Consider the following 25,112-nt stretch of genomic DNA (forward strand, 5'->3'; position numbering starts at 1 on the left):
AAGCTTGAAATGCTCCTTGTGTAGCTGATCCAACAAGATGTTGCTCCCACCCTTAGTGATGGGGGACTGAGTAGCGCTCGGGCCACCGATAGAGTGACATCTCACTGCATGTAGCTACAGAGGCAGAGATTCTATAGAGACACACAGGCAGCCTCTTTAGTGATCCTTCCACTGGTGATTTGCTGCTAGCAGCAAAAATCCCTGTGTGTCATCAGCCTGTATTCACACTGGTGCGATCCCATACATCGCATGTGTTTTGCACTGAATTCCTGTGCACATCACATGCGATGTCTGTGCAGTGCGAATTCAGCCATACAGTTTGTATGGCTGAAATCACATCGCATTTGGACCGAAATGGTGCAGGACCCTTTTTTTTGTCCACAGTGGAATTGGATCACATGGCTGTTCAGACCCATTCAATCCAATTTCACAGTTTGCACTGCATGCTGAAAACAAATTTGGGGTGTCATTAACTTTATATTGACACCTGCAGTGGTTCCAAAAGAGCAGTATGAACTGCCTGCGAGTCAGATGCGAAGCGCGTACCCGCATAGGAATCGCTGTGGTTCCCCGCATCACACCAGTGTGAACCTAGCCTAAAGTGGTTCTAAACACTAAAGGTTTTTTTTACCTTAATGCATTCTCTGCATTATGGTAAAAAAACCTTGCACTGTCTGTCCCCCACCCCTCCCCAAACACTCACCAGAGCCCTTTATCGATCCAGCGCTGTGCCTGGCTGCAAGTCTTCCCTCCCCTCTTCCTGGTCGAACACACTTTTCTGATGATAGCAGCAGGGGTCATTGGCTCATGCTGCTGTTAATCAAACCCAGTGAGCAGAGAGAAGGGCCTGGGAGTAAGCCCACATATTTGCCCCCATAGCAAGCAGCTTACTATGGGGGCAAATACAGAAGAGGAGGAGCCAAGATCACCGGCGGCGAACTCCAGAAGATGATGTTTGGGGCCATTCTGTGCAATACCACTGCACAAAGGAAGTAAGTGTAAACCTGTTTATTATTGAAATTTTTAAAAAAACATGACTTTACAATGACTTTAAATTTTACCTCTGTTTTGCCCTGTATGAGCAAAACACAGATTTGCCTTTAGTCTTTTCCAGAGATATTAATGGAAGCCTATGCTCCCTAGCTACCTAAAATACCTACCCTGGGAGATATATGTAATGCAGGCATGTACTGGCCATTGGGACTACAGGGAGTTTCCCGGTGGGCCGATGGCTCAGTGGGCCAGTCAGGCACAGTCCTGGAGCCACTCCTCACTGACAGTGAGTGATGGGGATTTCACTCCTGTCACCAAGGAGCAGCTGCCTACACTTGCTGGAGAGATGATTAGGCTTTCTGCTCCCTCCAGCCTGCAGGGGGAGATAGACAGCCGGCAGATTTCCCTTCCTCTCTCCCCTTATCACAGTGTCACTTATCACATGACTGGAGAGAGGAACGAGAGGCTGCCTTCAGAACTGTGAGTACACATGGGAGGTGGAGGAGAGGGGAGGACACTCTGATGTAAGTGGGTGCTGATGGGGACACTCTGATGTAAGGGGGTGCTCTTGAGGATACTCTGATGTGAAGGGGGGTGCTGATGGGGACACTTTGATGTAAGGGGGTGCTGATGGGGACACTTTGATGTAAGGGGGTGCTGATAGGGACACTCAAAATTAAAGTGGGCCAGTCTGGTTGAATTCCAGGGCCACATGTGTGTCCCAGTCCAGCCCTGATGTAATGTATGTAACCATTTATAATGGTTGCTTCTGAAAATGCTAATTGCCTTTCATGCTGATCAATTGGCTTTAATAATTTCTGAGTAACTGACTTAAACAAATATGCAGATCAGGTGTTTTGACTTCACTGTGACCTCAATAGTTGCATATTTGTTCCAAGTCAGCAGCTCAGAAAGTACTGAAACCAAACAGATCCAGGCATCTAGAATTTCAGAAAGAGGCCAGCAATAGCAACCTACTCATATTTCTAATAACTACTACATATTCCATTCATTACTACTCATAGCCTACCTACATATTTATCTAATGGCAGCTGTGTTCTTTAAACTTCCTACAGACACTTAGATGAAGCATAAAGCATGATATATTCTAAAAATGTGTTGTGTCGGTGTAGACTTCATTATTGTTTTTCATTTGGGTGAATCATATAAGAAAAAGTCCTCTTAATGTTTGGATGGTGTCCATGGGTACAAAACAAGGAGCCATTGTTGCTATTCTTAGAGTGATTTCACTTGGAGACATTTTAAAGCTTTGGCTTTTCATGGATCAGTGACTCTAGTATGTGATCATCGGTTTCTTCCGTTAACCTGGGTAATTCAATACACGCTGACATGACTGGCTCACCAATTAGATATGTGTGTGAATTCTTCCCATGTTTGCAAAGCTAACATGGATCTTGATTCTATACTAATAAGACCAGTGCTTTATTATACTATAATATAAAAAAGCCAAACACCTCTAAAAATCAAACATTACCAAAAAAAAAAAAAAAAAAAAAGCAAAAAAACATTCCATGGTAGCAATAACTTTAGCATAATCAATGAAACATAGACATGTCTTTACTTACAATCGAATGTTTAATTACAGTATTAAAGTATAACTAAAGGCAAAACTTTTTTTTTTTTAGTTTTGGATAGAGTGGAGAGGTATTAGAGCCTCTGACAGTTTTTATTGCTGCCCGTCTGCCAGAGATTCCCCCTCTATTTGGCCCGTTTACCATTATCATTGAAAGTGAAAGTAAAAGAAAATACCACATTTTGGGTTGTCCCCAGAAAAGTAATAGAGAGGAGATCTTCCAATGGGGACACTAGTTCTGGTGACCTGGGGGTCCCCAAGGAATTAACTAATTTGCAGGGATTTCCTCTCACTTCCTGTTTGGCTATGGGGCAGGAAGTGAAGGGAAATCTCTATGGGACACAGATTGTGAAAAAAATAGAACAGGGGTTATAACCCTCCCTTGCTCTATCCAAAATGAAAAAAATAAGTTTTGCCTATAGTTCTACCTTAAGCACAGGTGCTAAACCAGTACAAAGCAGGCCTGGCTCTGGTCGAATCTCTCTGGGATACGAGAATGTATGCATTCCTGCAGGATTGCATTACAATGTATTGTGCACTGCGATCCCATTATTTCTTCTTAATGCATCTAGCCATCATACTTGTGTTGTGGTGCAATTTGAAGAAAAAGGCTCATGCACTTCTTTTATGCAATTTAGATGTAGTACAGTAGGCTGCCCTATTGTAGATAAAACGTGTAAAAGCATACAGCAATACATATGCAATAATGTATCGCATGGATAGGAACCCATCCTTAGCCCACAGCAATGATTGCTTAAAGCGATACTAAAGGCTCAGTTTTTTGTTTTTTAATTTAACAAACATGTTATACATACCTGCTCTGTTCAATGGCTTTGAGGTCCTCGCCAGCGCTCCTGGCTTCTCCCCCCTGCTGAGTACCCCAATAGAGACAGAGAGCCAGAAGAGCAGCTGCTCCTGTGCACATCGCTGGATCAAAATCAGACTCAGGTAAGTATTGGGGAGCTGCATACTGAAGGTTTTTACCTTCATGCATGAAGGTAAAAAACCTTTAGCCTTTAGAATCACTTTAATAGATCCCTGGTTACTCTGAAGATAAAATGAAGCAGCAAACACTAGTGGATATTATTAATGCATATAAGGTTTACTGAAAATACCGCATAAGTGGCTTATCAAGCCACAGCAAGGCACAAAATGTATATGAAAAGCCAAGTGTTTTTAAAGTGCAACATGTAAATAATGTACTAGATGTTTAACATCAGAATGAAAATAGCGATTACTCAACTGGTGCTTTATATATATATATATATATATATATATATATATATATATATATATATATATATATATATATATATAACAGATGAAAAAATCATTTATATTGCATAAAAAATATCGTGTAAAGAAATATACTTTGAGGCAAACTTTGGAGACTGCTATTATATTGGTGCACTTACGCACCTTGTAAATGTGAGTATTTTAAAAACACTTGGCTTTTCATATACATTTTGTGCCTTGCTGTGGCTTTATAAGCCACTTTTGCGGTATTTTCAGTATACCTTATATGCATTAATAATCTCCAGATTGATATTTTCACCTTAGCGCAGCGTATCTTTTATATACATTGTACTACATGGCATATGAAACGTGTTCTGCGTGGGCAGCTAGGTGATTTCCACATTTAAGGCAATATACCATTGTGGCTCGCAAAATACCCTTTTAAACACTATTGGATGTGACCTGCATTTTCTGCACAAAAACAATGCAGATCACTACTAGAGCACCTAGAAAACAATGTAGAATGTGATGTACGATGCAATATGACAAACATCCTGCATCTTTCTGCAGCACACTGGAAAGCATGTTACTGCACCGCAGAAGCACACCGCACTGCTCTGTGGAGACATGAAATAAAAGTAAACAGTATAGTACTGTCCCCTGCTAGACCACACACAAAAACTAACCCGCATGGTAAAATGCTGCATTTTAGGGTAGATTTAGTCATGCGTCAAAGCTCCCTTGCCTCTGAAGCACGATCCGTGTTCAGATCACGCTGCAGAGGCTATTGACAGGCGGTGAGGAGGCACTGTGATGCCTCCACACCACCTGTTTAACCCCATTCTTGCTGACAATTGCGCCACAACTGGGGTGTTTTATTTAAACTTTCCTGTGCAGTCTGCTGGCACTTACAGTAGATTGTGGTCGAACAAGCTGGAAATTCTTTGTGCAGAGTGAGGCTGAGAATGCCATTGTTACGTATCAGCGACAGCTCGGTGTGAGTGTGACCAGCCATTTGTCACAAGTTAGTGAAGGTAGCCGGGCCTGGCGCTGCGTCTGTCACACATGTACACTGGACACTGACTATTTGCCTCATGGACACATCTCATTCACACTGTCAGTGGCACATGTGTTTATAGGACATTTCTAAAAGGCATATACATTTATTAAATTATTTTAAATAGCATAATTCACACTGTGCATTTTCCTGTATTTCGGTGCATTCTAGTTACTTGTGTTTAGAGAGAACAGATATCAATGTGTCCAGGGGCAGATTCAATACTCTAAACACGTGTAAACGCAGGTACATTTAAACACGGGAGGCAAGTTTAAATGTAGCCTTCAAGCGGTTCTAAAGCCTCAAAGTTTACCTTAATGCATTCACTGCATTAAGGTAAAACACCTTCTGTATCCAGGATCATACCCCCCCAACCCCAAGCCCCCCCTTTTACTTACCTGAGCCCCATCTCAATCCAGTGCTGTGCACGAGAGCAGAAGCTTTCTACTTCACCACAGGGCAGATTGATAGCACTGGAAGTCATTGGTTCCTGCCACTGTCAATCAAATACTATGACGAGGGAGCTGGGGTTTATCTATGGACATAGCCAGCGAAGCTCGGGAACAAGCCCGCACGAGTACCCGCTCTAACAAGCAGCTTGCTGGGGGGATACTCAGAAGGCAGGATGAGCCAGGAGTGCTGGTGGGGGACCCCACAAGAGGAGGATCGGAGCAGGTAAAGAAAGTCCCAGAGCAACACACACACATATACACAGTGGGGACGGAAAGTATTCAGACCCCCTTACATTTTTCACTCTTTGTTATATTGCAGCCATTTGCAAAAATCAATTAACTTCACTGTTTTTTCCTCATTAATGTACACACAGCATCCCATATTGACAGAAAAACACAGAATTGTTGACATTTTTGCAAATTTATTAAAAAAGAAAAACTGAAATATCACATGGTCCTCAGTATTCAGACCCTTTGCTCGGTATTTAGTAGAAGCACCCTTTTGATCTAATACAGCCATGAGTCTTTTTGGGAAATATGCAACAAGTTTTTCACACATGGATTTGGGGACCCTCTGCCATTCCCCCTCGCAGATCCTCTCCAGTTCTGTCAGGCTGGATGGTAAGCGTTGGTGGACAGCTATTTTTAGGTCTCTCCAGAGATGCTCAATTGGGTTTAAGTCAGGGCTCTGGCTGGGCCAATCAAGAACAGTCACGGAGTTGTTGTGAAGCCACTCCTTCGTTATTTTAGCTGTGTGCCTAGGGTCATTGTATTGTTGGAAGGTAAAACTTCGGCCCAGTCTGAGGTCTTGAGCACTCTGGAGAAGGTTTTCGTCCAGGATATCCCTGTACTTGGCCGCATTCATCTTTCCCTCGATTGCAACCAGTAGTCCTGTCCCTGCAGCTGAAAAACACCCCCACAGCATGATGCTACCACAACCATGCTTCACTGTTGGGACTGTATTGGACAGGTGATGAGCAGTGCCTGGTTTTCTCCACACATACCGCTTAGAATTAAGGCCAAAAAGTTCTATCTTGGTCTCATCAGACCAAAGAATCTTATTTCTCACCATCTTGGAGTCCTTCAGGTGTTTTTTAGCAAACTCCATGCGGGCTTTCATGTGTCTTGCACTGAGGAGAGGCTTCCGTCGGGCCACTCTGCCATAAAGCCCCGACTGGTGGAGGGCTGCAGTGATGGTTGACTTTCCACAACTATCTCCCAACTGCATCTCTGGAGCTCAGCCACAGTGATCTTTGGGTTCTTCTTTACCTCTCCCACCAAGGCTCTTCTCTCCCGATAGCTCAGTTCGGCCAGCTCTAGGAAGGGTTCTGGTCGTGCCAAACGTCTTCCATTTAAGGATTATAGAGGCCACTGTGCCCTTAGGAACCTTAAGTGCAGCAACATTTTTTTGTAACCTTGGCCAGATCTGTGCCTTGCCACAATTCTGTCTCTGAGCTCTTCAGGAAGTTCCTTTGACCTCATGATTCTCATTTGCTCTGACATGCACTGTGAGCTGTAAGGTCTTAAATAGACAGGTGTGTGGCTTTTCTAATCAAGTCCAATCAGTATAATCAAACACAGCTGAACTCAAATGAAGGTGTAGAACCATCTCAAGGATGATCAGAAGAAATGGACAGCACCTGAGTTAAATATATGAGTGTCACAGCAAAGGGTCTGAATACTTAGGACCATGTGATATTTCAGTTTTTCTTTTTTAATACATCTGCAAAAATGTCAACAATTCTGTGTTTTTCTGTTTATTAAAATAAAAAGTTTATTTTTATAAAGTTGTTATTTTTGTAATTAATAAAGGGGCCATTCGTTTGCCCATTTAATCCAGAAGGTGTTATGTGTTTAATTCTAATAATTTAAAGTGGAGGGCCACCCTGAAAAAAAAATTACACCGAAAATCCTAAAAAAAATAAAAAATAAAAAAAAAAACATTTGAAAACGAAAATTTAAACTTACCTAAACCCTTGTTGCTAGGCAGTCTTCCTAATTGCCTTTTCCTTTTCCGCGGCGTCTTATGCTCCTCGGTGAGCGGCCCCGTTGTCTTCTGGGAACTGTGTGTGTTCCCAAAACACCACGGGGCCATTCACAGAGCGCCGCACCGCTCGCGCGTGCGCAGTAGGAAACTGGCAGTGAAGCCGCAAGGCTCCACTGCCTGTTTCCCTTACCTAGGATGGCGGTGCCGGGACCCGAGAGCCGAGGGACGGGTCAGCCTCGGGCAGCCAACATCGCGGGCACCCAGGACAGATAAGTACTTATTTAAAGTCAACAGCTACAGTGTTTGTAGCTGCTGACTTTAATTTATTTTTTTTTTACGGCCGGATTCCCACTTTAAGTTCAATGGTAAAGGAGGGTTAAGGGTGTTTAGTAGGTCATCTAGCAAATCAGCATTACACCAGTCAAGTATATCGTATATGTCATGTTTAAAAAAAATAAATAAATAAGGGTTTGAACAGCGGCGGTGTGTCCATAAAGCGCACAGGAGCCCCTCTCTCTTGTCACTTCTCTCTCTCACCATAGATAGATTCATGCATTGCAGGTGCTCGAGTCTGGTTACATGTCACCTGGTTGGCTGTAACAACAGGTGCTGTGATTGGACGCCTGATAGAGAGGACCAGGGACATCGAGGACCGTGGACATGGAGGACGCCACCATGACCCGCTGCGAGACAGGTAAGTCCCGACTCCCGGGCGATGCATACTGGCAGCATGGGGCACAGTAGTGGCAATTGATGGGCACAGTAGCAGCAATTGATGGGGCACAGTAGCGGCAATTAATGGGCACACTGGCTGCAACTGATGGGCTCACTGGCAGCAATTGATGAGGCACAGTGGTGGCAATTTATGAGTACAGTGGCTGCGTTTGATGGCACAGTGGCTGCGCTTGATGGGGACAGTGGCTGCGCTTGATGGGCACAGTGGCTGCGCTTGATGGGCACAGTGGCTGCGCTTGATGTTTTTTATTTTTCAGTTTGTTTGCGCCCCCCCAAAATTTTGAGCACCAGCCGCCACTGGGTTTGAAACCACTTTAACATTGACAGTCAAGTTAATATGGCACATTTCTGCATATGTGTTTCTAATTGTGACTTAGTTATTTCAGAATTAATCTCTTCTTTTATAAGGCCTGGTTCACACCTTCGTGTTTTTATGTGCTTTTTGGAATGCACAAAAACATCTGTCATAAAAGTACATTGAATCCAAAGTGCCCGATGACATCTGTGTGATGCTCAGCATTGGTAGAAACGAGGCATGTTCAATTTTCTGTATAATTTCATTTGCTGTGTAGCCTAACAGAATAATGAAAACATGTGTAAAATGCATTACAACAAATGTTAAAATGCACAAAAGTCGACACGGATAGATGTGAATCCAGCCTAATATTGCTATTATTTTATTAACCCCCTGTAGGTATACCCTCGTATGTTAAGTCCATCATAAAGAAATGTGTGCATCATATAGATACTGGATAGACATTGCAGTGTGACAGCCCATAAGCATAAATATGAAACCACACCATTTCCACCAAAGGCACAAAAACATTATAAGGCAGCTAATAACTGCTATACATTTTGAATTGGGCATTCTGTTGGACTAATATGTGTTTCACATTTCTGTGTCCTAAAAAAAAAAAAAAAAAAATGTCAAATCATTCAAAGTACCTTCATGTCAACTAACGGGTCTCCTCGGAGCAGCGTCCATTCATAGCGAACTATGGCATGGTCATCAGTGCTTTCCCGTCCATCCAGTATGACCCAATCAACAGGCAGCTGGAGCATCACATCTTGTCCCGCATTACTGATAGGTGGCTTGTCATTCTCTGTTATGAATGTAATTATATCAAGGTGGTATGGTTATTTTCTGTTATGAATTATATAATTATATCAACATGGTATGGTTCAAGTTATTTTTTATTGAAAAATGACCAATGGTCATGAAGCTGATATTTGAAGAATCAAAGAGGAACTGAACTGAAGCTATGCTCAGAACAAGGCAGTCCGTGGGCAAAGGATTAGTCTTTAGTATTATATGTGGACTCCCTTCAGCTGATCTTTTCCCACCACTGATTCACCATGCATTTTTCTACACTGTGATGACCATCTTGGTAGAGGCAGGGCTTTGCTTCCTCATGTCAGACCCTCCATGAAAGGAAGACACTAGTGACATCACCAAATCTCACAAAAGTTTCTTGAGATTAGCAGTCACTGGCAGCAGTGCCTTAGATCTCACACTGCAGATATACAGCTATAAGCCTGTAGACACAGAAGTGTCAAGGCATACTCATATATCAGAAGGTGCACTGCTATTTTTTTTTTTTAGGGTAATACTTAGGCACAATTAACACTTTTAGATGTTCCCTATAATATAGCAATTCTTTACTTTTTAAGTTCAGTTCCATTTTAAAGTAAAAATGCGAAATAAAGTATAAAACAGTAACATTTCCAACCAAAATAGACCCCCAACATAACACATAAAAGAAAATTGTACTTTCTATCAAGGAGAATTTTTTTTTAAATTCTGCTTTGACGTGTGCAAATAACTTTTTTGTAAGTGTCCAACTTGGCATATAACTGCATTTCCCAACTCCAATGCCTAACTACCCCTATTAGCAGCGGCATGGGGAAAAGGTTGCCATATTTGCAACTCTACTACTATGTACAGCAGAGCATAGTTGCTGTGGTCATGTGCAGAGGGCAGTGACTTTTCCCCATGGGTCCCAGCTTTCACTCATGCAACACAACAAATAACATGGCCAGGTAAAGGGTATACATGGGGCCGTTGCAGTCTGCACCAATAAGCCATAACTTTATGATCACGCAGCTAATGAGTAGGTCCCCTTTTTTCCAGCAAAATAGCTCTGACCCATCGAGGACACCTCTAGACCTCTGAAGGTATGCTGTGGAATCTGGCACCAAGCTGTCAGTTGCCAATCCTTAAGGTCTGATAAGTTGCAAGGTCAGACCTTCACTGATCGGATTTGTTTTTACAGTACATCTCACTGATGTTTAATTAGACTGAGATCTGGAGAATTTGGTGGCCAAGTCATCACCTTAAACTTGTTGTGTTCCTCAAACCACTCTTGAACCATTTCTGCAGTGTGGCAGGGCAAATTATCCTGCTGACAGGGGCCACTGCCATCAGGAAATACTGTTTCCATGAAGGGGTGTACTTGGTCAGCAACGTTATTTATGTAGGTAGTTTGTGACAAAGTAACATCCACATGAATGGCGGGACCCCAGGTTTTCCAACATAACCTTGCCCAAAGCATCACACTGCCTCCACCAGCTTGCCTTCTTCCCATACTGTATCCTGGTGCCATCTCTTTCCTAGGTAAGCAACACACCCAGCCATCCATATAATGTAAAAGAAAATGTGATTCATCAGACTAGGTCACCTTCTTCCCATGTTCTGTAGTCCAGTTTTGATGCTCTCATGCCCTTTGTAAGTGCTTTTAGCTGTGGACACAGGTCAGAATGGGCATCCTGACCAGGCTGTGATGTCCATTTTTTTCTGCTTTCAACACATCAACTTCATGGACAACAACTTTACTTGCTGCCTAATATATCCCACTGACCTTCAGATGCCATTGTAACTAGATAATCAATAATATTCACTTAACATGTCAGTGGTCATACAATTATGGCTGATCAGTATACGTGAGCAGTTCTTTTTCTCAAATATAATTGCACAGCACCTCTCTACAAAATGCAGTGCTGATAAAGGGGAAAGTTTATATGAACCTTGGTATTGTAAAATGCTGAAGGGGTGCAGTCAATGAAGCTCCAACACAAACATGCAGTAGAGTCTCCAGACACCTGCAGCTTTGTCACCATTATTATTATTATTATACAGGATTTATATAGTGCCAACAGTTTACGTAGCGTCACCATACATTTGGTCTTGTATTGCTATTTTCCTTATCATTCCACAGATTCAATCTCCTTCACTGGTTTAGTAATTAACACAATAGCATTTATATAAGGCATTTAGGCGATCTTGCCAACACAGCCTGTTGAGAAACTCAAAGGCAGGAGTTAAAAAGCAATGAAATCTGATGTTTTTGCTTGTATATGTATTTTTTAAAAACCTCCCTTGTAATATATGGTCACCATTTGCCACTTATGCCGTGTACACACGAGTGGACTTTTCAACAGCAAAGGTCCGATGGAACTAATCCGCCAGACAATTCGATCGTGTATGGGCTTCATTGGACCTTTGCTGTCGAAAAATCGGACGAACTTTAGAAACAGAACATGTTTCAAATCTTTCCGACAGACTCGAGTCCGGTCTAAAAATCCGTTTATCTGTATGCTAGTCCGACGGACAAAAAGGGACGCAAGGGCAGCTATTGGCTACTGGCTATGAACTTCCTTATTCTAGTCTGGTCATACGTCATCACGTACGAATCTGTCGGACTTTGGTGTGATTTTCTGTAGGCAAGTCCATTGCGTCAGAACTCCGTCGAAAGTCCGTCAAAAAGTCCTTCGGAGTTCAGTCCGTCGAAAGTCCGCTCGTGTGTACATGGCATAACTGTTGCTCAGTAGTCTATAATTCTAGTTTTAATATGCACAGAGCTTTAAAAATATCTTCTATCTGACTAAACATTAAACAGCTGTCCCTAGGCACTCTATTAAGTTATCCGGAAGGAGTTTCATAGCTCTGATTATTTGTAAACTGACGTATGCCATTGTGAGCTGTTTGGCCTCAATAAGCCTTGCTATAATAAACTAGAAAGCACCTTACTTAATCCATAGTGCTACTACCGTCCTTAGGCTCTGTCAGGATAAGTGCCAATTTCTCAGTCTCTTGCTGTCTGTGTCCCCATGAGGGAGATTTCACCTTGCTTTCTGTTTAGGTGACAAATGCCCAGGATAACAACACAGGATAAAAACAGAAATCTTCTCTGCAGAGACACAGACAGCATTTAAAGACAGACAGTATTTAAAGTGTTCCCTAGTTACTTTATTTTTTCCCCACTGCATCCCAAAAGAAAAAAAAAAAAAAAAAAGGTTTTGCTGCGATTAGGCTTTTTATTTTTTATGCATGTTACAATATCTGGTTCTGTATAAAAAAGTTTGCTAATTCGTCATCTTATTATCCATTACCAGGATTGAAAGTGAGGGCAAATCCAAAATCTTGACCTTTCATTGAAACTAGAATAAGGGGGAAATCTTCTGATGGGCAGTTTTTCAGGTGATACAGGGGGGGAATATAGTTATTTGATCCCCTGCAGATTTTTTTACCCACTTACAAAGAAATGAAGGGTTTATAATTTTTATCATAGGTGTATTTAATTGATAGAGACAAAAAAAACACATAAAACAAATGCTATAAATTAAGTTGCAGTTCAGTGAGTAAAATAAGTACTTGATCCCCAAGCAAAATATGACTTAGTACTTGGTAGAGAAACCCTTGTTGGCAAGCACAGAGGTAAGACGTTTCTTGTGGTTGGTGACCAGGTTTGCACACATCTCAGGAGGGATTTTGGTCCACTCGTCTTTATAGATCTTCTCTAAATCTTTAAGGTTTCTTGGCTGTCGCTTGACAACTCAAAGTTTCAGCTCCCTCCATAAATTTTCTATAGGATTTAGGTCTGGAGACTGGATAGGCCACTCCATGACCTTAATGGGCATCTTCTTGAGCCACTCCTTTGTTGCCTTGGGTCACAGTCCCATTTTCAGTGCTCTGGCTGAGGGCAGAAGATTCTCATCCAAGATTTTACAATACCCCTCAATGCGGCAAAGTGGGGCTGTACCTTTAGCAGAGAAACAACCCCAAAGTATAATGTTTTCACCCCAGTGCTTGACTGTAAGGATGGTGTTCTTAGGGTCATAGTCAGCATCTTTCTTCCCCAAGAACGACGAGTCGAGTTAATGCCAAAGAGGTCAATTATGGTCTCATTTCCACAGCACTTTCTCCCAATCCTTCTCTGAATCATTTAGATGTTCATTGGCATGATTGTACATGTGCCTTCTTGAGGAGGGGGACTCACCATGTTTGGAGGAAGAAAAATGCTGACTGTGACCCTAAGAACACCATCCCTAGAGTCAAGCACGGAGGTGGAAACATTATGCTTTGTGGCTGTTTCTATGCTAAAGGTACAGACCAACTTTGCCACATTGAGGGGCCAATTGGTGGGGCCATGTAATGTAAAATCCTGGATGAGAACCTTCTTCCCTCAGCCAGAACACTGAAGATGGGTCGTGGATGGTTCTTCCAGCATGACAATGACCCAAACCATACTGCCAAGGCAACAAAAGGAGTGGCTCAAGAAAAAGCACATTAATTCCATGAACCTTAATCCTATAGAAAATTTATGGAGGGAGCTGAAACTTTGAGTTGCCAAGCGACAGCCAAGAAACCTTAAGGATTGTGGACCAAAATCCCTCCTGAGATGTGTGCAAACCTGGTAACCAACTAGAAGAAATGTCTTACCTCTGTGCTTCCCAGCAAGGGTTTCTCCACCAAGTACTAAGTCATGTTTTGCTTGGGGATCAAATACTTATTTTACTCACTATAAACTCAATTTATAACATTTGTATCATGTGTTTTTTCTGGATTTTTGGTTGATATTCTGTCTCTACCATTTAAAATACACCTATGATAAAAAATTATAGACTCTTCATTGCTTTGTAAGTGGGCAAACTTACAAATCTGCCCGCGATTTAAAACGCCCAGGTGTGAATGCAGCCTCAGAGAATGCCTTGCTTTTTTTTCAATAAATAGAAGGAGTTCGTTGAATGAAGGTAGATCATATCATCCACCCCTTCTTTCCAACTCGGTAAAATCTTCTTAATGAGGGCACACACCTTATCCAATAAGTCTTTTTAAAATAATGTACTGTATATGCATACCCACTCTAACCAAAACTAAAACTACTGCTTATTAGGCCCCTTTCACACAGGCAAACTCTGTCAAGCGGATCCATCTGCTCAGTGGGGGATCAATGACGGCACAAGTGTCCTCATTGGAAGATTTTCCCTTTGTTTCTGTTCTGGTGATCACCCAAAATTTGTGATTTTCTTTCGGTTTTGGTGATCACCAGGACAAATAGAGAGACAGCAATAAACCTTACCAGTGCTCTAAGACCACTCTATTAAAAACAAAACAAAGTTTTGCCTTCAGTTATATGTTTAGAATTCATTTGCAAACAATTGCAAATTCAGTAAAATCCTGGTTATTATCCTTATACTTAAGGCTTGTTCCTTGTTTAATACATATCACTGGTGCACCTACTTTTCCAGGATGACATTAATATAGCCCTATGGCCAATCACCATCTTGGTTAGGTAAAGATCAGGTTATCCATTTCCACTTGTGTGCAGGGACACAGGTGGTCCTATTGATAACTATGTTGGGCCTTGTTCAGATGGGGCAATTAGCTCTGTGCCCCATGCAGAGCTGTCTTTTACTGACACAGAGATGCACAGGTTTTGTGTGCATCCCGGTCCTGGCGCTTCATTGCTGTCTACTGGGACACGCGGCTATAGGGACATAGCCGCTGTGTCCCAATATGACATCCCAGTGCGGGTCCCTGAACGCAAACAGGGTGAGTTCAGAGTCTACACCCTCATGTCAAATTGGGAGACAGTGGCTGTGTCCATGCAGCTGCATGCCCCAATAGGCAATGAGACTTAGACACATGGATGCATGCAACACCAGCAATGGCAATCTAAATTAATACAGATGAATCCTATATAAAAGCGGAAGCTGCTTTTTATTCCTAGTACAGAGACCAGAAAAAAGACTGCAGAATTGCTTTGTGCTTTTTTAGTAAAATACTGTAAGTGTATTGAAAACATATCGATGTTATGACTTGGTGTGTATATAATACAGTGGTGTAATGTGAATGGGGTATGTTACCATCTGCTATGCCATCTGGGATTTCCAGCATATCCTGGCACTATCAATAATTAACTAAGAGCTAGGGAGATCTTCCTTTGCCTATGTTTCCTGTACTTACACAGGAAATAATTTTCTAAAATAAAAACACCAAGGAAGGGCAATAGTATCTGGGCAGTTTACCTAATGGCAGGTGAAGTGGGGAAAATAATTATTTGATCCCCTGTAGAAGGGTTTATCATTTTTATCATATGTGTATTTTAAATGATAGAGACAGAATATCAACCAGAAATTCTGAAAAAAAACACATGATACAAATGTTTTAAATTGAGTTGCAGTTCAGTGAGTAAAATAAGTATTTGATCCCCAAGCAAAGCATGACTTAGTACTTGGTGGAGAAACCCTTGTTGGCAAGCACAGAGGTAAGACGTTTCTTGTAGTTGGTCACCAAGTTTGCACACATCTCAGGAGGGATTTTGGTCCACTCTTCTTTACAGATCTTCTCTAAATCCTTAAAGATTTTGTAAAGGCAGAAGGTTTTTTTATCCTAATGCATTCTATGCATTAGGATAAAAAGCCTTCTGTGTGCAGCAGCCCCCCTCAGCACTTACCTCTGTCCAGCAATGTCCACGAGTATCTCAGCCATCCGAGATCCTCCTCCCTGATTGGCTTAGACACAGCATCGGCGCCACTGGCTCCCACTGCTGTCAATTAAAGCCAGCTAGCCAATCAGGGGAGAGAGGGGGCAGGGCCGGGTCGGGGGTCAGTGTCTGAATGGACATCCGGAGCTGTGACTCAGCTCAAGTTCCCCCCATAGCAAGCTGCTTGCTGTGGGGGCACTGAACAGAAGAGAGGGGCCAAGAGCACAGAAGAGGGACCCAAGAAGAGAAGGATCGGGGCTGCTCTGTGCAAATCCACTGAAACAGAGCAGGTAAGTATAGCATGTTTGTTATTTTTATAGGGAAAAATAGAGACTTTACAATCACTTTAAGGTTTCTTGGTTGTTGCTTTGCAACTCAAAGTTTTGGCTCGCTCCATAAATTTTCTATAGGATTAAGGTCTGGAGACTGGCTAGGCCACTCCATGACCTTAATGTGCTTCTTCTTGAGCCACTCCTCTGTAGCCTTGGCGGTATGTTTTGGGTCATTGAATATGGTTCATGGATGGGTCTTCCAGCAGGACAGAGTTCTGGCTGAGGGAAGAAGGTTCTCATCCAAGATTTTACAATACATGGCCCTGTCCATTGGCCCCTCAATGCGGAAACGTTGTCTTGTACCTTAAGCGGAGAAACAGCCCCAAAGCATAATGTTTCCACCTCCGTGCTTGACTGAGATGGTGTTCTTAGGGTCATAGTCAGCATTTTTCTTCCTCCAACATGGAAAGTCAAGTTAATGCCAAAGAGCTCAATTTTGGTCGCAACTTACCACAGCACATTCTCCCAATCCTTCTCTGAATCATTTAGATGTTCATTGTCAAACTTCAAACAGGCCTGTACATGTGCCTTCTTGAGGAGGGGAACCTTGCGGGCGCTGCAGGATTTCAATCCTTGGGTGGCATATTGTGTTACCAATGGTTTGTTTGGTGACTGTGGTCCCAGCTGCCTTGAGATCATATACAAGCTCCTCCCATGTAGTTCTGGGCTGATCCCTCACTTTTCTCAAGATCATCCTTACCCCATGAGGCAAAGTTTTGCATGGAGCTCCAGACCGAGGGCGACTGCTGGTTATTTTGTATTCCTTCCATTTGGGAATAAACGCTCCAACAATTGTCTCCTTCTCACCAAGCTTCTTGCAGATGGTCTTGTAGCCCATTCAAGCCTTGTGCAGGTCTGGACAATCTTGGCCCTGACGTCCTTTGACTTTAATCTTGCCTATGATGGTGAGGTTTGAATGGAAGAAAGAGATTCTGTGGACAGGTGTATTTTATACACATAACGACATAACCAGTTGTCATTAAGAGCACCTTTTTAAATTTAGGACTAATCTGTGTACCCCATGAGCAGCCAGAATTATTGTTGGTTGGTAGGGGATCAAATACTGATTTTACTCACTGAACTGCAACTCAATTTATAACATTTATATAATGTGTTTTTTCTGGATTTTTGGTTGATATTCTGTTTCTATCATATAAAATACATACATTTCTTTGTAAGTGGGCAAACTTACAAAATCTACAGGAGGTCAAATAATTATTTTCTCCACTGTATATACTGATTACATACACTGATACCATTCTGAATTTATGATAAGCTTTCTAAAGATACTGAACATGTCCAATTTGTTATGGCACCTGACAAATGTCATACTGTAAAACAGTGAGACATCAATAGATTTTGCAATAAGTTAGTTTTGGGTCCCTAAATCCCTACTGCTGTACATTGAACAAGACAACCCAGGCTCCACCCAGCCAACATCCCTTGCACCTATGGTACATTAACAAGTGGAATAAAGTTCGGATTTGAATGACACATGTGAAAGCATTTTCCTTGCAGCCTAATTCCAGTTTTCCAAGGTCTACTACAATTTTACTGTATTTTAGCACAACTACTTTTTTTCAGTCCCAGCACACCTTGTATGATGATACTCACTGGTCAGTGCAGTGGTCAGCGCTTATTGGTCATCACAGCTACGTGACCGTGCTGACCAATGAGAAGCACTTCTTGCTTCTGGGACACCTTAGCAAAAGAAGCCTCAGATGTGCTTTTAATTGGTCAGCTTTGCTACATGGTTGTGCTGATTAGTGAACACTTGCAATTGTGAGCATTATGATAGATACTCACTGTATTGCGCTGTATGGGCCGGTAGACCAGTAGCATGGAGCATCACCAGGGCTATGTACATGGGTCTGGAGGGGTGGCCCGGATACTTGGAATTAGTTCACCTATTACTGATCCTTGAGGCTAAAAAAAAAAACACCGAGGGATTTATACTGCATTAACCCCTTTCCACTGAAGGCTTGTACCTATGCACCCCACTAATGTATGCCTTTTTCCATGGGGTCGCATGTTGTGTTTGTGCTGGGAGCACGCTGCACAGCACAGTGTTGTTACTGACAACTCTGAATCTCATCTTAATGGAGGTGGAAGGACTGACTCTAGATTACATGATCGCGGTGATAGCCTATGGTTGGCTATCAGTGATCAGTAACTGAACAGCCCACTTCTATACTCTTTATCCTCTTGAATGGAGAAAAAGTTATAATAAGGAAATTTATCAAAACTGGAGCAACCGGAATCTGGAGAAGCTGTACATGGTAACCAACGGGCTGCTTGTTCAGTTAGACTTTCAGAATAAAAGAAAGTAGGCAAATTGTTAACATGCACAACTGCTCCAGATTTTGGTCGCTCCAGTTTTTATAAACTCTCCCATTGTAATCGATTTCTCCTTGCAATAGGAGAAAAATGTAAATGTGACAGTGTGAGGCCCTTCCGCTGTAGAAATTGTATTGAAGACAATACTGGGTTCTCATGTATGCAGAGTAAGAGTCCAGACTCCAGAATGACAGTTCTGAGCAGATAAAATTGTTTTTTCATCTTTCTGTGGGTTTTGTAATTCCCGCATTAGGGTCTGGAGTCCGGAGACTTTAAAGAGCTTTGGGAGGGAAGAATCCTCCAATTCAGTGTTTGGGTCTTGCCCGGGACCAGCAGGCTAAGTATGCAGGTGTCCACACCCGCAATAATCTAGGATCTGACAGCAGGTCAAAGTTCAACCCTACCTCAAGAGTCCATTAGACTGCAAGGGTGCAGCCAGAGTGTGCATGTCTACACAGTGCAGGTATAGTCTGTGATGGAACAGATGGAGGCCCCAAACCTGAGGGCCAGAGCAGCAGGGAGCTGCAAGAGAAAGAGCTGATTATAAGGTGCAGGGGTTTCAGGAGAGCACAACGGTGCTGTGTGAGGTGGTCTGCGGGACCTTACCAAGGGCCTGAGGTTAAGGCCTGAGCAGTGGTGCTGCGAATCAAAGCCAGATGGCTTGATGAGGTTTTCATTCATGTTTAAAGCAATGGTGGAAACCTTTGTGAGGGCAACTGTTTTGTCTAAACTTTTTCTTTCATTGTAAATAAATGTTGGCCACCAAACCATCATTATTCTGGCGTGGGTTGAACTTATTGGGACACACTACACTTGAGTACCCCAACATATCAAAAAATAAAAAGTTTGTGTAAAAAATAAAGATAATATACCTAGATCAGGGGTTTGATCTAGGTTAGGGTCAAAGGTCAGTGTGTTAGTTTTGGGATTTAACTACTGCTTTAAAGCGGAGTTCCACCCTAAAGTGGAACTTCCGCTCATCGGATTCCTCCCCCCCTCCGGTGTCACAATTGGCACGTTTCAGGGGGGAGGGGGGTGCAGATACCTGTATAATACAGGTATCTGCACCCACTTCCGGGTATAGCTAGCCGCAGCTAGCCGCAGAGTCCCCGCCCACCCCCGTTGTGTTGTGGGAAATACACAGTTCCCACAACACAACGGGGACCAGTGTAGACGTGCAGCGTGACTCGCGCATGCGCAGTAGGGAACCGGGCAGTGAAGCCGCAACGCTTCACTTCCTGATTCCCTCAGTGAGAATGGCTGCGGCAGCACCCGAGGATCGAGGGACAGTTCGGCCTCGGGTGCCGACATCGCTGGACCCCGGGACAGGTGAGTGTCCTTATTTTAAAAGTCAGCAGCTGCAGTATTTGTAGCTGCTGACATCTAAAAAAAATTTTTTAGCGAAACTCCGCTTTAAGATTTGTTTGGGCCTTGGTCATTAACCCCTTCATGACAGAGGGAAAAACAAATCCTAATGTCTGAACACAATTTTGCAACTTTGACATGTGTCAACAAAAACTCATATCATAACAATTACTTTAAGTATCTAGGTGGATTATACCTTGTTTTTTTTAGGACAAATTAGGCTTTCTTTTGGTGGTGAATGGTTAAACATAGTAAACAATACAATTTAGCTGTATTTTTCCTTTCTACTACCATAACCTACCACCAAAGAACCGGACATTATGAGGAGAGGTGTGTACCTCGGGCATTACGATGAGAGGCGTCTACCCTGGACATTAGAGATGCACGATTAATCATTAAAAAATCGTGATCTTAATTCAACCCCCCTCACGATCTCTATGCAGAATTTCCTGATTCATTCATGTAACAAGTGTAGAGAGTTCTCTGCTCACTGAGCTGTCAAAAGAAAAAAAAATGGGCAGCCTGCCAAGTTTTTCACAACATTGTCCGCGCTGGTAGATAACTATAAACCAGGCATGTCCAAAGTCCGGCCCAGTTCTGGTTTCGAACGCCCCCCCTGGTAATTTGGACATGTATATCTTTTGTGGTCCCAACAAATCCCCGAGCACCGGGGGCCACAAAATATATATATGCTGGCTGCCTTGCAGGGGGCCGGACGAGTACTGTACATACAGGAGAATTTCCTGTTTACACAGCGGCCTCTGTAAAAGGAAGTCCTGTCTCCCGAGCTGCCATTGGATGACTGTTCTGACATTACGAGGAGAGGTGTACACCCCGGACATTACGAGGAGAGGTGTACACCCCGGACATTACGAGGAGAGGTGTACACCCCGGACATTACGAGGAGAGGTGTACACCCCGTACATTACGAAGAGAGGTGTACACCCCGGACATTACGAGGAGAGGTGTACACCCCGGACATTACGAGGAGAGGTGTACACCCCGGACATTACGAGGAGAGGTGTACACCCCGGACATTACGAGGAGAGGTGTACACCCCGGACATTACGAGGAAAGGTGTACACCCCGGACATTACGAGGAGAGGTGTACACCCCGGACATTACGAGGAGAGGTGTACACCCCGGACATTACGAGGAGAGGTGTACACCCCGGACATTACGAGGAGAGGTGTACACCCCGGACATTACGAGGAGAGGTGTACACCCCGGACATTACGAGGAGAGGTGTACACCCCGGACATTACGAGGAGAGGTGTACACCCCGGACATTACGAGGAGAGGTGTACACCCCGGACATTACGAGGAGAGGTGTACACCCCGGACATTACGAGGAGAGGTGTACACCCCGGACATTACGAGGAGAGGTGTACACCCCGGACATTACGAGGAGAGGTGTACACCCCGGACATTACGAGGAGAGGTGTACACCCCGGACATTACGAGGAGAGGTGTACACCCCGGACATTACGAGGAGAGGTGTACACCCCGGACATTACGAGGAGAGGTGTACACCCCGGACATTACGAGGAAAGGTGTACACCCCGGACATTACGAGGAGAGGTGTACACCCCGGACATTACGAGGAGAGGTGTACACCCCGGACATTACGAGGAGAGGTGTACACCCCGGACATTACGAGGAGAGGTGTACACCCCGGACATTACGAGGAGAGGTGTACACCCCGGACATTACGAAGAGAGGTGTACACCCCGGACATTACGAGGAGAGGTGTACACCCCGGACATTACGAGGAGAGGTGTACACCCCGGACATTACGAGGAGAGGTGTACACCCCGGACATTACGAGGAGAGGTGTACACCCCGGACATTACGAGGAGAGGTGTACACCCCGGACATTACGAGGAGAGGTGTACACCCCGGACATTACGAGGAGAGGTGTACACCCCGGACATTACGAGGAGAGGTGTACACCCCGGACATTACGAGGAGAGGTGTACACCCCGGACATTACGAGGAGAGGTGTACACCCCGGACATTACGAGGAGAGGTGTACACCCCGGACATTACGAGGAGAGGTGTACACCCCGGACATTACGAGGAAAGGTGTACACCCCGGACATTACGAGGAGAGGTGTACACCCCGGACATTACGAGGAGAGGTGTACACCCCGGACATTACGAGGAGAGGTGTACACCCCGGACATTACGAGGAGAGGTGTACACCCCGGACATTACGAGGAGAGGTGTACACCCCGGACATTACGAAGAGAGGTGTACACCCCGGACATTACGAGGAGAGGTGTACACCCCGGACATTACGAGGAGAGGTGTACACCCCGGACATTACGAGGAGAGGTGTACACCCCGGACATTACGAGGAGAGGTGTACACCCCGGACATTACGAGGAGAGGTGTACACCCCGGACATTACGAGGAGAGGTGTACACCCCGGACATTACGAGGAGAGGTGTACACCCCGGACATTACGAGGAGAGGTGTACACCCCGGACATTACGAGGAGAGGTGTACACCCCGGACATTACGAGGAGAGGTGTACACCCCGGACATTACGAGGAGAGGCAAGTGACACGAGGGGAGGCAAGTGACACGAGGGGAGGCAAGTGACACGAGGAGAGGCAAGTGACACGAGGGGAGGCAAGTGACACGAGGGGAGGCAAGTGACACGAGGGGAGGCAAGTGACACGAGGGGAGGCAAGTGACACGAGGGGAGGTAAGTGACACGAGGGGAGGTAAGAACCACGAGGAGAGGTAAGAACCACGAGGAGAGGTAAGAGACACGAGGGGAGGTAAGAGACACGAGGGGAGGTAAGAGACACGAGGGGAGGTAAGTGACACGAGGGGAGGTAAGTGACACGAGGGGAGGTAAGTGACACGAGGAGAGGTAAGTGACACGAGGGGAGGTAAGTGACACGAGGGGAGGTAAGAGACACGAGGGGAGGTAAGAGACACGAGGGGAGGTAAGAGACACGAGGGGAGGTAAGTGACACGAGGGGAGGTAAGTGACACGAGGGGAGGTAAGTGACACGAGGGGAGGAAAGTGACACGAGGGGAGGTAAGAGACACGAGGGGAGGTAAGAGACACGAGGGGAGGTAAGAGACACGAGGAGAGGTAAGTGACACGAGGAGAGGTAAGTGACACGAGGAGAGGTAAGGGACACGAGGAGAGGTAAGGGACACGAGGAGAGGTAAGAGACACGAGGAGAGGTAAGTGACACGAGGGGAGGAAAGTGACACGAGGGGAGGAAAGTGACACGAGGGGAGGAAAGTGACACGAGGGGAGGTAAGAGACACGAGGGGAGGTAAGAGACACGAGGGGAGGTAAGAGACACGAGGGGAGGTAAGAGACACGAGGGGAGGTAAGAGACACGAGGAGAGGTAAGTGACACGAGGAGAGGTAAGTGACACGAGGAGAGGTAAGAGACACGAGGAGAGGTAAGTGACACGAGGAGAGGTAAGAGACACGAGGAGAGGTAAGAGACACGAGGAGAGGTAAGTGACACGAGGGGAGGAAAGTGACACGAGGGGAGGAAAGTGACACGAGGGGAGGAAAGTGACACGAGGGGAGGAAAGTGACACGAGGGGAGGTAAGAGACACGAGGGGAGGTAAGAGACACGAGGGGAGGTAAGTGATATGAGGAGAGGTAAGTTACCCCGGGTATCAGAGGAGGCTCTGGGTGGAGTCCAGGTAGCATTCCTTGGGTTGAGGGTGAAGCTGCTGTAATCTCTATGAGGGGAGAAGTGGCAGACATTCCGCCCCCGGTGATTGCAGTTGAAGAGGAAACAGCTGAGGCCCCGGGCTGAGCTCTCCACAACAGCCGCCGTACAGCTCGTCTCCATACAGCACACCTCCAGACATTGCCTCCAGCTGTACACCTCCCCGGGAGCCTTCAGGAAGGTGGCTCCAGCCTCCAGGGAGTCCTTGGTACGGATTATATAGTCTTCCAGCTGATTAAAGTTACACAGATCCTCCCCCACATCCCCGGCCGGCCGGACGGCCACTTCTTGGAGCTCCTGCTGCATGTTGTTCTCCTCCTCCTGGTCCTCCGTGCCTCCTCCGGCCTCCTCACCATCCCGGCCATTACCGTGCCTGTGCCTGTCCTGTGCCCAGCCCCCCTCCTCGTCGTCCTCCTCCTGCTTGTGTCGCTGTTGTTGGAGCTGTTTGCGGAATTCTTCCAGCAGCTCCTCCACCCCGGAGATCTGCGATCGGAGATCAGTGAGCTGTGGGGCCGGGGATCCCGGGGACACCCTCCTGCACCCACCGATCTCACAGCACAGGAGCAGGCAGAAACAGGAGATCAGAGGCCTGACCCCCAGCACCGGGCTCTGGTACCCGGGGAAGGGGTACATCGTGCTGGTCTCAGGGTACAGATCGATCCGGTGATTAGATCAGAGGTGTGGGGATCATTGTGTCCTGGGAACAAAATGGTAGGGATCAGCCTGAGAGCAGAGCATGGCTCTTGTCCTCTCACCCCGCCTCTCCTCAGTGTGGATCCTGTCTTCTCCCAGCGGAAGGATGGAAAGGAGAGGAGGATCTGTCATATACAAGGTGGAATCAGCACCCTGGACCAGTGACAGCTCCCACATCCCTCCCATCCCCCCTCCATACAATGACATCACACCCAACCACTCATCTGTTGCTTGTAGACAAAGATTAAACCACAGCTGCCATCCTAGAGGTCTTCCATCCTGGATACAGACAGATGAGCAATGCTGATGACACTTGTATTTATGAGCAGGTACAACAGACACTTTGGGGGAGGCAGCATCAGTCACTGACAGGTGAAATGTTCCAGAGGATAGTGTACATTCTACCACTTGACTTTCAGAAAATGTACCTCCCTTCTAGGCCAGGCCATTTTTTGAGATTCAGTATACTTTAACACTTTAACTGACAATTACGCGGTCATGCGACACTGTACTCAAATAGAGCTCTCATTTGGTGGTATTTGATCACCTCTGCGTTTTTTAATTTTTGCTCTATAAACACAAAAATGTTGAAAAAAAATGTATTCTGCTAAAAAAAATCCCAATAAGCGTATATTGATTGGTTTGCGCAAAAGTTATAGTGTCTACAAACTATGGGATAATTTTACTAGTAATGGTGGCGATCAGCGACTTATAGTGGTATTGCGATATTATGCCAGACATTCGGACACTATTTTGGAACCAGTGACAATAATACAGTGAACAGTGCTAAAAATATGCGCTTTCACTATACTAATGACACTGGCTGGCAAGGGGTTACCATCGAGGGG

General features: G+C 44.8%; 1 protein-coding gene across 1 annotated transcript in view; it reads right to left on the reverse strand.

Annotated features, from left to right (window-relative positions):
* Positions 1 to 24,461, reverse strand: part of LRP11 (LDL receptor related protein 11) — a 76,107-nt gene extending 51,646 nt beyond the window's left edge. Inside the window, exons 1-2 of the mRNA XM_073627397.1 lie at positions 23,508 to 24,461; positions 9,000 to 9,157 (exon numbers count right to left, since the gene is read on the reverse strand). Coding sequence (XP_073483498.1) covers positions 9,000 to 9,157; positions 23,508 to 24,204 — 855 coding nt within the window. The 5' untranslated portion in view covers positions 24,205 to 24,461. The remainder of the gene's footprint in view (positions 1 to 8,999; positions 9,158 to 23,507) is intronic.
* Positions 24,462 to 25,112: the final 651 nt, after the last annotated feature.

This window comes from Aquarana catesbeiana, linkage group LG04 (genome assembly GCF_042186555.1).
Source record: "Aquarana catesbeiana isolate 2022-GZ linkage group LG04, ASM4218655v1, whole genome shotgun sequence".
NCBI classification, from domain to species: Eukaryota; Metazoa; Chordata; class Amphibia; order Anura; family Ranidae; genus Aquarana; species Aquarana catesbeiana.